Consider the following 12,960-nt stretch of genomic DNA (forward strand, 5'->3'; position numbering starts at 1 on the left):
CTTCCCCTTCCCTTGTTTTTCTTTCTCTCCGCGTCGATACGTCGTTTGTCGACCGGAGAGATTCACGAGGCCAGCTTTCTCCTCCTCTCCCCCTCCCCCTTCTGGACTAGGCGACTTTTCGTTGTGAAAGCGAAATGGTGTCGCACCGGTCGGGGCTTTATCCTGGGAAGAAAGGACAGGTCGGATTCGAAGAGAAGCACTTTAGCGATTAACGACACTCTCGCATTATACCGTTTACCGTTTCTCCTCCCTTCTTAGAAGAGAATTGCGCGGAGGGAGGGAGAGAATCTCGAGAGGGAATTTTTCGAAATTGTTGGGCCGCGCCATTTGGGGAATGAACCCGACCGACTCGATCGGATTTGGGAGGAGGAGGAGGGAGGGGAGGAGGAAAGCGCGCCGTGTTTCTGGGTTAACGGGCTACCTGTCGCGAGACCCGACCCCGAATCGAGCCAAGCGGAACGGTAACTTTGATAATCCGAACTAATTAAAGCGGGCAAACGTTTGAATAGGCGACACAAGGGTTTAGCGGCTAATTGAAATTGTCACGAATGTTTGTGGAAAAATTCTTCTATCCCCCCCTCGCGTTCAAAGGAAGGGGGGAAGATTCGAACCGTTCGATATTTTTTTTTTCACGTTTTTTCTCTCTCTCTCTCTCTCTCTTAACGTCGCATCCCACTTTCCTTAGTTAATTAAAACCTAATCCACGCCTCGAATCTATTGGTGGGCTCGATCGTTTCGTGGATTTAAAACCGCGTGTATTTAATTAAGAAATTGAATTATCGAAATCGAATCTTTCCTTTCTCTTTTTTTCCTTTAAACTGAATTTTTCCCCGATATCAAAAACTCTCGAGGTTTTATCTTGTTTGTTTGGCGACCAGTTTGCCCCGGCATATTACGACGGCAAAATTAAAGGGGACGCGTTACGCGTTACGTTGTATAAGAAGAGCGATAAATTTTAATTATCCGATACTTTATCCGCTACATTGTCTTCCCCCCCGCTTGAATAACTGAAAAATAGTAGGGATGGAGCTTAGGTGTATACCGATATAAGAGAAATATAATAGCGTAGGGAGGAGGAGGGATATCGGTTAATAATTGGCGCGACCGAATTAAAAGGAAAGTAAGAATAAAATCCGATCTCCTTGATGAACGAGATGATACGTTTACACACCGTTGTGACGATTATTCGATCCTTCATTTTTCTCCATCGCAACGTCCTTGACGTTTCGATTATTTCTCCATTGAACGATGCGCTCGTTCACCTTTTTCCTCTCGCACAATTAAGCTTACCAAGTCTTATGTATCTCGTTCTCTCTCTCTCTCTCTCTCTCTCTCTCTCTCTCTCTCTCTCTCAACTTTCCATCTATCTTTTATATCTTCGTATAAGTGTCCAAATTTTTAATCGAAATCTTCCACGAGAGAAGGTTCCTTGGTAAGTGAGTGAGCAAGTAAGTGAGTAAGTAAGCTCTGCTCTCTCTAAAAATTGTTTTCGCGCTGTTGTATTCGGAATTTTCGTGAAGGTGGTAGTACAGGCCTGGTCGCGTAAGAAAATATGGCGCGCCTCGTTCTATAGAATTCGTTTCCCGCTAAAACGGGGATTTGAAAAGTTTCGAAATTGCTTCTTGTTAAAAGGACTTTCTCATTCTTGCGACGCTCGCCCCGAGAGATATTGCTTTTTACCCTCCCGCCCCGTGATTGAAGTATATCGTAAACTCGGCGTGTAACGGACTGTCCCCCTAATAAGTATGCAATCCCCAAAATCCTGCCACCCGACGAACTTTCGTTTATCAAAGTTGCGCTACGAGCGGCCGAGTAGGTGGAAATCGAGGCATCTGAAAATCTGTTCGAGCCACCATTTTTCACGCCATACCATCTATCTTCTCTTCATCTTTTCTTTCTGTTTCATCTCGAGTTATACGTTTTATTTCTCTATTTTAATTTGTACACGATTCTTTATATATTTATCTGGAATTAATGTTAATTTTTCTCTACATATTTATAACCTTTGCGTTATTAATAAAATAAAACAAATAAAAAGCGATGATACATTTTCTCAGAAATCTCAAATCTCCGTATAAGTATCTCAAAATCGGAGAAAAATAAAATTTCCAATCCAGTTAGTCGACTTGATCGTTTCCTCGTTAAGAAATCGCGTTATAAAGTCGCTTTAAAACGCGCATTTCGAAAAGAATCGAGCGCAAACTCGCGAAACGATTCGAGCCTCGTCGAAAACATGGATCGATTTCTCTACGCGTAAAGAAATAGCGAAGAGAAAGAAAGAAAGAAAAAAAAAAAAAAATGATGGAGGAAAAACGAAAGGGGCGCGTTTATCGATAATTCTTCGACGGGGATGATAATTTGGAGGGGAGGATGGCGCGAAAGTTAATATTTATCATGGCCGGTAACGCGATTACGCGCCCCCGTCGCCCATTTAGAGCGCGGAGCCAATCTAATTTCCACTCGAAATAGTTCATTAGAGAGTGGCGCGTTGAGCGCTTTAAACCCTTGATCTGTCTCCGGGTGGATCACCGGGCCAGGAATAAGGGAGCGGCTTTGTCAACGTAATAACTAATGTAACCAATTCGGTGGCGATTCCAGCGCAAAGATTATATCGGTAATCGCGGCTGGATCAAGGCAGATAACGGTTCGACCCGCGAAATTTTATCCCCCCGGTGAAATAATAAAATGATCTCTCTCTCTCTCTCTCGATGCCTCGATATATCGATATCTCTCTCTCTCTCTTTTGTGTTCGACCGCATTTGTGGCGTTTCAATGTGCTCCAATGCATCGATGTATACGTGTGAACGGCGTATGAATGGGCAAATAGTAGAAATAGTAGAAAAGAGTAAAGAAGATGAAATTATGTAATGTGTGTATATGTATATGTAGTTTCGTTTTGGGTGAAGAGAATAGGAAAATTTTTATACGAATGTTGCAAGTAAACGGATAAGAAATTTTAATCGGATTGGCAAGTTAACAAATATCGGGTTGCTGCGTTTTCTTCTTTTTCTTTCAATATTTTCGTTGAATCTATCAATTTTCGATCGATATAACGAGAAGTAACGAGAAGTGATGGTGGAAATCCTTCGATTCGCAAAATCAAAATGGCTACGTAGAGATTAAATATCGAAACGAGGTTCGTTCGTTTTTTTAAAATTCGCGCGTTTTTGCGCGACGAAAATTTGAATAAGATTGTACTTGAGCTTTCCGCTCTCGTTGTCCCTTTCTCCCAACAAACAGGTTGAACAAACGAATTATAATATAATATAAATCTGAAAATTATATTAATATCTTATTCTCGAAATAAATCGAATTTCGTACGATACGATATAATCGAAACTTTCGAATATATATATATTTCGAGAAAAGGAGGAGAGAAAAAGAAGGGAGAAAGAAGAAAATAACGATTGATAAACATAAGGGAGGAATGGTTCGCGTGCGACTGGTGATAAAGAAGGCTCTCTCAGCCTCGTAGCTGCGAATTAATCGTTGGATCGTGTGTCGACTTCCAACGGGGACTATTATCTTAAACCAGAAAGAGAGAGAGAGAACGATTCAATTTTTATTTTTCACGATTTTCGTCTCGTTGGACAGAATATTTATCCCAAGGAAGGGGATAAATTTCCATCCCCCCTCCGAGAAAGCGGAATGCGGCGAGCGAAGGAAAGAAAGGAAGCAGTGGTGCCGTTGGACCGATGATGAGGGAACAGGAGGTCGTTGGACAAGAGTGGCGGGTCGAACTAATTTAAAACGCGGCAGAGTTTCTTACCTTCCTTCCTAGAGAAGGAGAGGCCTCGTGTTTCAATTAGACGAATAGCTCTATCCTGCAACCATCGCACCCTTCGTGATCCCGGCTGACGTGCCTGCTCTTATTATATTAAATAAGAAACTGCTCTCGCCGATTATTCTTCCATTTCTACCCTTTTTCTCGAGATAACACCGGTGGTAGTTTTAAAAAAAAATTATTATTTCATCCTATTCCTCGAGAAACAGGAGCATCACAATTCCTTCTCGTTCGTTGCGAGTAATAAAAGACGGTCGATCGGGAAGAAGGAGAGGGGATGGATCGAGCGCTTATGTAACTTTAATCCAGCAATGCCCAATGCTCGAGAACGTGCGACAGGAATAGAGTAAGGTCTGATCGCAAACACATTTGCTTTGAAGAGTTAAGCATCCCAAGCCGATTGGTCGGCTTCGACATGCACAAACGCTCCTCCATACGCCTCTATGCCTGCGTGCATATGTATATATATATATATATATATATATATATACATACGCGTATGTACGTATATACACGTGTATATACAAATATATATATATATGTGTGTATATACATTTAGAGCGGTGTTTGCACGGCTATGTAACGCAACGTGTCATCATGGTACGTCATACGTGCTACTTTATCAAACGGTACATAGCCGGTCGATAGACCGTACGAGCGTTAACGCGATAACCCGATAACCCGATGCTCTCCTTAGCTCTCGAGCGCCAACCGATGTCCCAAGATCAACCGACATTCCGTTCTAATTGAATTTACGTACGCGCTCTAAAGGGTATTTTTCGAGAAATTTTTCGCAAACGATCGTGGAAAATTCTCTCTTTTTTTTTTTTCTTTTCTGAAAATCTGCAAGACGTTTCGCGACGTTAATGATTAATAGTTGTACGTTTAATTTATGCGTATCTATCGATCTAATAAACGAGCGTGCGCGAGTAAAGCGTTTAAAGTAATTTCACACGATGTAAGCTGTGTTATAATTATTATAAAGTTGGAGGAAAAATAGGGTTTTTAATCGTTCTAATTCTAAGATTTATGTTTGTAAATATTTGTTGAATATCTTGATAGATTTTGTATGTAGAAACAAAGAAAAGAAAGAAAAAGAAAGAAAGGGTATTTTGATTCTCCGATAGAAATTGCATGGAAATTTTATACGCGTGCATAGAAAATTTCTTCCATAATGTCAGCGTATTCATCGCATCGTTCGTTACCGTCTTTTCATACTTTTCTGCGAGTTGGCTCGTAAAAAAGTTTTATTCAAGGTGGTTGTTCTTAATAAAAACTGGAACAAATGTGAAATTGTGGAATGGTAATGATCTCGTATCAACGAAATTCTATTAACAATCCTTTTTTAACGAGATTTTTAACGCAAAATTATATAATTCTTCAACCTGACTCGTATAGTCTTTTATCATATTTCTTTTATATATATATATATATATCGTTCATCTTGTTTTAATTAAGAAACTACTACTATTTTAAGCAGGAAGTACAAAGTGCAAGACTAATCGATGTAATTAGGTAATGTTAATTAAGAGTAAGTAGGTGACTTCAGGTCGAGAAAGTAGGAACGCTTTCGACTATTTCAACTTCGTTTAACATTTATTTGCAATTACACGTGTAACTGGTACGAGTTAATTAATTCATTCGAATACTATTATTTAATTTAACATAGAATTTAATTATTTTATCGATATTTTTTAAAATTTCCACCGATCGAAACGATAACTCTGTTTCGAGTCAATTTTCCTTCTTTATTAATAAAGTTATATACACAGAAGAAACAAGATTCTGACTCTTTCGAGCGGTGATAAATATCGCAGATACGTACGTACATACGCTTCCAATGATACGTTTAATCCGTGCATGCACGAGCTCTTTCAAACGCGGTGTTTCCCGCGCGTGTAAATACCACGTCGAGAGGCGACATTTTTAATATCGACAAGTCGAAGGGATACAAGCGACGCGTGCTTCTCGCGCGACAAAGAAATGCTTGTAAAAAGTCCGTCCAACAAAGCGCGAAATGACATCAAGTATCCGTGTTCCGCGTCGCTTTGACGTAGTTGTACGCTGTAGGTATACGCTTCAATGGCGCGCATCGAGCATATAGTCGAGCTTTACGTTCCCGTTAACAGCTCTGTAACGTACGTATACACCCCCCATATGCGCGTGCGTGTACATATATATATATATATATACCGTGAAAGCAATTTGTCCGCGCTACTATTGAATACGCGTGTACACACGATCATACACGACGATCAATTTCCCGATATAATCGAGATTGTAATCGTTAACGAAGTTTTCTTTTTTTTTTTTTTTTTTTTTTTTATTTATATCCGTATCGGTGCGGTGAAAAAAAAATGCGTGTACATTAATATTACGTAGATTACGTCGAGAAAGTAGTCGGTGTCCGTTAGAGTGCATCGCGATAACGGGATCACGCAAAGTCGCGAATTTGAAATTTTCAGCGTGGGAAAGAAATTAGACATTTCGTCATCGAAATATAGGATACGTAGAATAAAACGCGCTATTCGAGTCAGTTTTCGATTCGTGTCGATATCTCGATCGATTGCCGAGATACAGAGGATTGAAAGTTTACTTGGAAATGCGTACTAAGAATTTCCTTCCAAGAATAACGTATTATTGCGTTTTTTTAAGCGACTGTCGCTCGACTCGAGTTTGAGATAAGTCGGTGAGACGGCTAGCGCGAGCCGAATGGACGACGAGTGGTAGTAAACGATGAAAAATTACCTTTCTCTTTGCACGATGATATCTCGGCAACCGGAAGTCGTATCGGGATGAAACAAAAAGCGTTTTAAAGGGGAAGGTTCCGCGCTTCCAACGATCTTTCATCCATCGATAGAAAATCATTATCTTCGGAATTATAACGGTTCAAAGTTTTTCTAATTTTAATAGGATTACATCGAGTTTTTGGCTAACACGATAGATACGTTTCGCTGCAACTACATTCTTCTCCGTTAATTTATCACGTCGCGACATCAAACGAACGTTCCATCGAATTCTTCCATCTTTGCACCGAGCGAGAAGCGTTTCTCTTTATCCTGCAACATCCTCGGAACGAGACATCTCGAGGACAGTCTCATCCCCGTTCGTAATAATACATCAACCCATCGACGGAACATCATTTCCCTTCGCAGCGACGCCGTGAAAAAAGGCGTGGAGGTTGAGGCCGGACGAGGTAATTGCTAGAATAAGCAGCTCGAGAGGCGTGCTTTTGTGCGTCGGATTGATCGATGACACGAATGACTTTCCTGGGTGCGCGCAGTTTCGCGCTGCATTATGTCGCGCTAAGTTATGAGTAGCGCGTGGCGTGGTCGGGCCTCTGGCGTGTGACGGGCGTTCATCGTCAGATGCGCACGTACATCGGTGCATGCACGTTCCCGTTTATGCGGATATTGTCGCGCACTCGCGCGGGAACACGTATTCAATTGTCGGGGCTACATTGTTCCGTGTACACGATGTGTAATGAAAAACATTCTCGTAAAACGTGGCGCTGTCCTCTCCCTCGCCAACTCGAACCTCGTAGTCCTCGTTCTTTTGCGACGTGATGTTTTATAAAAAAAAAAAAGAAAGAAAGAAAGAAAGAAAGAAAGAGGAGGAGGAAAGAAAAGACGAGAGAGGAAAGAAAAAAGGAGGAGAGAGGAAAGGGAGGGAGGAGAAGGAAATAAGTAGGAGAAAAGAAGAAAGGGGGAGGAGAGGAGGGGGAGAAAAAAACGAACGGCTCTTTCTTCCATTTCCAGATAGCTGGAAGGTAGACGATAGCGTGACAAACGCGAGACACTTTATATCGAACGGAATGCCGCCTATTATCGTCGATCCTCGTTTGAATTGCAAGGAGCACGAGGCGAAAAGTCGAATGCGAACGGACGTCGAAAGGGGCGGGTTCGCCTTCATAGCGAAGCCACTGAATAAGGCCACACTGTTAAAGACCTCTCTCTCTCTCCTCTATCCCTCAAAGGCTGGCGGTAAGTGAATAAAGTTTTGCTTCTTTCAATTATACTCCTATACAATGTTGTTATATACTTGTTGTATACTTGTTATTGAACAAAAAGAAGGGGGAAAAAAAAAAATTCAAGATTTTGAAAATAATAAAAATGATGTCAAAATCAGGACGATCGAGTCGAGGATTATTCTATTCGGATAAAGATAAATAAAAAATGATAGCTTATTATTCATTATTCGACGTAAAACGACGTTGAATTATTTATTGTATCATTTCAAGTATCAACTATTCACTTTAACTTTCTGTAAACGAATTCTATTCTATTCCCAAGAACCAAGTATTTTCGTATTCTTTCTATTTACGTTTTAGTTAATTTCGTACAATTCTATATATAACGATAATCGATATATAATTGGTTATTGTTCGAGAGCACGAAGAGATACGAAAGAAACGAGTTGGAAGAATTCACGCCAATAAAAATTTTATTACCCGTTTCGTGGTCTCGAGAGAAATACTGGACGCGGAGACTCGGGCGTCCGTGAAATCGTCTCGCGTGAAAACACCGCGCGTATTAAATTTCGTACGATGAACAACGTAAGATAAATTCGTAAACAAAGAAAGAAACCTCCTATTCGTTCGATACAAGTAATTTTACTCGTTTATGTATCGCGTCCTCTTCGCATTATCGAACCTTTTACAGTTAATATCGGACAAGGTGGGGGGAGGGGAAAAGTACATAAGCCGTAGAACTTAGCCGTCGAACAAAACTGGACCGACTAACTGTCTCGCTCCATTTCCTCTCTTCTCATTCCCCATTTACCGTACCCTATTGTTTACCTTAAAGACAAAAAAAGAAAAAAGTGAAAAACGCCGTTTAAAACGCTGTTTGAAAGTAGAAACGAAGCGCAGAGAGAGAGAGAGAGAGAGAGAGAGAGAGAAACGCGATCGCGACGAATCTGGGAGAATAATCGAATAATATTTAATTTTTACTTTTCTTAGTTCATTTTCCTAGTTTTGGGGAAACGTTGATTCGATCGTATCGCCTCTGAATTCTATCAATTCTTCGCTCTCCTCTAAAGTCTCTCCTGAAAATTTTGTTACGCCGATAAAATTCTTCGCCAAAAGGCCTGGTTTAATAAACGACTTACTTACCTTCCATGTTCACCACGAGCATCGTTTACGGAAGGAAGTTGGTTAACAGGGCCGTAGCGTAGTGGGCAATTAATCGAGATCTCGTCTGTCTAAATTGCGAATCTCTGCCAACTGCTCATTGGTTTATTTGAGAGAGGAACGAAATCGTCTCCCGAGATTTCCCCAACTCTCGGCCATGGGAGAGTAAAATTACGACAAAAAGTGTCAACTTACCTTCCCTCTTCGAACGATTTATAAAGAGTTGGAAAAAGAAAAGAGGAAAGAAAACGAATAACATCCGTCCGATTTTGATGATCGCGTGTCGAGATTGCACCCGTGTGGAAAACATCTGGAAAGAGCCTGGAACCCGTTTGAACGATTGGAATTGACCAACCTTTACGATGATTTATATAATTTCATTATTACCGAGAATCGTTTCCATTTTCTTGAACAATTCTCGTCTTGATTCGAGGAATAAAATAAACGCGACTCGAGTAAAAGGATAAAGATCACTTTAACTTTAACAAAAGAATGGAAAGGATATTTTATACTTTCGTTTTATACTCTCTTCTTTTTTAGGGAGATACGATATTATCGCGTCAAACGTGAGGCAATGTTCAACTCCATACGCAGAGCTAATATTGCGAATATATTACGAAAAATATATCGTTTCGAACTGTACGTAATAGATATAACGTAATAATAAGAGCAAAAATAACATTGTAATAATAACAAAGATAATAATAATAAAATTAACGATATTATCTTTTACCTCTTTTATCCTATGTCGAAACGTAAAAGGAATGGGATGATAAATATTAGGATCGTTAAAATAACTGTGGGATAACAAGTTAGTTACAAATCCATGACTCGTTTATTAAGAAATACTGTATTGTTCCGACAAAATCTTCCACTATCGCGAAACGGTGATGGTGGTGATGGCGATGATGGCGATGAACTTAATTCCTCTTCGTGAAGCTACGGAAACGCTTGTTCACCGTCGCGCCTCGAACGATCGAACCAACGATCTTTCGCGCCTCCAATCGTCTCGACGAGAATTCTTAGGCGCGTTACACGCGCCGCGCGCCCCCCCATAACGCGATTCCATTCGCGTTCAAAACACAAACGCACACAAACGCTTAAGCAAGTACAACATCGAGGTTTTCTTTTTTTTTTTTGTTTTCTTCTTTTCTTTTCTTTTTTATTCGCTCCCAGGAATACCCTGTCGATCATCCTCCTCCTCCTCCTCCTTCCCCTCTCCCGTTTTTCGAATTCGGGAGGACCCTCGAATCCCTCGCCGTCCTTCCCCCTTCTTCTCCTCTCCTCTCGAAGAGAAGACAGAGGGGAGAAGGCACGGCGGTGGACAAAGAAGACTCAAGATACACGCATAAAGTACATCTCCACCTCCCTCCCTCCCTCCCTCCCGTTGCAAAGTTGCAACGTAACGATTCGTGAACGATGACGATGATCGTCTGGAAAGAGAAATTTTTCTCTTCCCCCTCCCGTGGATCGATGAGGAAACGTGGAAACGCGAGGGCGGAGGCAGGCGCGTGATTCGAGTCGAGTCGAGCCGAGCCGTTCTCCCCGCGCTCCTCCAGCGGAAATCTACCGGTTGCTGGCCAAGTGTGCGCAGGCGAGTAGCGCGAGGTGGTAGAGCGACAGGTAGATCCGTGGCGTGGATGGGCCGGTCGAGGCGAGGGCGAACGCGTACGACGAGTAACACTTCTTGTAGGATTCCGGATTTAATCGGGTGACGGTGCAGTAATGGTGGAGGGCGCAGGCTCCGTTCAACGGCCCCCCGCAGCCCCAAATTTGCTCCACTTCCCGCGGCAACGAGACCGTGTTGGCCGCGTAGTATCTGTGGGAAACACAAGCGGGCGCACACACGGGGAGAGTTGACAAAAGATGGGCTCGGTCGGCCGATTAGCATCGACGCGTAGCGAAAACAGGCGAAAAGAGAAACGGACGATTATAGGCGCGTAGGGGATAATGATAATTGGCTCGAGATATATGGGGATCGCATCGCGTAACACGGCGAATTTTCACTAACGGCTCCCTGCGCGCGCATCCTCGAACGTGCGTTAAAAGATTTCGAGCGTTTCTTTATCGTTCGAATCTCTTTTCCTCCTGACAAATATTCGCGAGTTGAAATATCGAGTATCGCGAGGGCAACAAGGAGGAATCGGATTTTGGGAAAAATTTTTCCCGTCCTACGTACCTGACGAAAGCGTAATCGTTGAACTGGGTGAATCGGTCGGCCAGGTCGTGGAGAGAGATCGCCGTAATTTCCGGAAGACTGTAATATTCGAGCAGAGAGTACTCGATCAACCAGTTTGCCGTCCCGGAGTTCGCTTCCGGCAGATTGAGATAGTACTGAGTATAATCCAGCACCTGAACAAAAGGAAACGAAAGAGAAGAATATTATACTATATATACGTATATATACACGTATCCTGTCTCTTTCGAAAAGAAGAAGGAATGGATGTTGATTATTTAATTTCCGTTTACCTGGCCGGTCGTCGTTTCGAATTTGTACAGCCTTAAGCCCGGATTGTTGGGCCCTCCAGGCGTGGTTGGCGATATACTGGGCGCCATCATTATCCAGGATACGGGCAGACCTGGCGACACAAACGGTCGGTTGGCGAAATTGATCGTTGCGCACCGCCACGTGTTCACGTTCCACGTGCGCGCGACGCAAGCGAAAAGAACGAAAAAAGATGTAAGAGGGAGGGGGAAGTTTAAATGCGCGTCAAACTGTACGCGGCCGATGTAAACCACGGACGAGTGAAACGAGTGGAAAGTATTTCTGGCCGGCGGACGACACGCGCGGAGAATTTATCGATTCGCCCGTGGCCTCGGCCATTTCCGATGAAGGAACACGATGAAAAATATGAGTGGAGCGTGACCGAATGGACCTGCACAGCGTCGTAAAATTGAACCATCCTTCATTTACGCCTCCGCTTCTACCCCCTCCTCTCTATCTATCTATCTATCTCTCTCTCTCATTCTCCATTCGAATACGACGAGTTACGAGCATTTACTCGATCGTCGAAACTTGTTCTCGAGATTTGATTACTTGGATACGGACGATTGTCCGATTCGAAACTTATTTCCAAGTTTTTCGATAAAAGTTTTTTAACCAGGCCTTCCTTTTCTTTTTTCTTTCTTTCTCTGCTTTATCTTAATTCAGACGAAGAAAGAAATAAATTTCGGATCACGCGCGTGCTTGTGTGGACACGTTTTGTTATGGAAACTAGAAATGATTATTTACCCTACGCTTAATACGTTTTATAGATTTTACTTGTCAAAGCCTCATCCGTTTCGAAGCATCAAAGACTTTTTTTTCTTTTTTTTTTTCCCCTTTTGCAAGTTCCAACTTAACGAACGCGCCGGTGGAACCGTTAGGAAACTCGAATCGCCGTTGTTGAATCGATTTAACAAAGGCGCGTTTTTCGATACGCGTCGCGTACGACAAAAGCGAAATACGACGAGAGCAAGAGTCTTTGCACTTTGACGAAAAAAAAAAAAAAAAAAGGAAAAAATAACAACAATATCGACGAATACGTACAAAGTCACGTATAAAATGACGACGAAACACCGATTTCGATTTTCGAACGCGTTAAAAAAAATGAAACGTTACCTATCCACCAAAAGCTGCAGGAAATCGAATCGACGAACGAGAGCAATCGACGAAAGGATAAAAATCACGTGTATATATATATATATACGCGGTAAGAGGGAGGGAAAGAGAGAGAGAGAGAAAAAAAGGAAAGAGTCGAACCACTTGGTGAGCCGCAAATCAGTGAAGGGTTGAACAACGTTGCTCGCGGCGCATCGATCCGTCGGCCTCCCCGCGACGCCGACCGCCGCTCTATTGGCCGACACAAGAAGGGACAAACAGAGATGCATCCACCTACCGTTATCGTTATAAACCACGCGAAAAGTGTCCGTGTGCCAGTGACCGAAGAACTGACCGCGAATGATGTCCGAGTACAGCCGGATCAGCTGCAGGTATTTGGCGTTGTGACGCTCGTTCAACATGGACGCGCCGCTCTCCCGATCGTCCACCCCCGGCGGTGTGTGA

The 12,960-nt window shown here is 42.5% G+C and overlaps 1 protein-coding gene across 3 annotated transcripts in view; it reads right to left on the minus strand.

Annotated features, from left to right (window-relative positions):
* Positions 1 to 10,468: 10,468 nt before the first annotated feature.
* Positions 10,469 to 12,960, minus strand: part of LOC102670772 (acid sphingomyelinase-like phosphodiesterase 3b) — a 32,269-nt gene continuing 29,777 nt past the window's right edge. For 2 of the 3 annotated variants that reach the window (XM_031512903.1, XM_031512904.1), the window contains 2 exons: positions 12,794 to 12,960; positions 11,433 to 11,494 (listed from right to left, as the gene is read on the minus strand). The exon at positions 12,794 to 12,960 is cut by the window's right edge and continues 27 nt beyond it. In XM_031512903.1, coding sequence (XP_031368763.1) covers positions 12,802 to 12,960 — 159 coding nt within the window. In that variant the 3' untranslated portion in view covers positions 11,433 to 11,494; positions 12,794 to 12,801. Of the gene's footprint in view, positions 10,735 to 11,094; positions 11,268 to 11,384; positions 11,495 to 12,793 lie in introns of those variants that run through there. The other variant, XM_006620682.2, reaches the window with a different exon arrangement.

The sequence above is a fragment of the Apis dorsata genome, unplaced genomic scaffold (genome assembly GCF_000469605.1).
Source record: "Apis dorsata unplaced genomic scaffold, Apis dorsata 1.3 scaffold_525, whole genome shotgun sequence".
Classification (NCBI taxonomy): domain Eukaryota; kingdom Metazoa; phylum Arthropoda; class Insecta; order Hymenoptera; family Apidae; genus Apis; species Apis dorsata.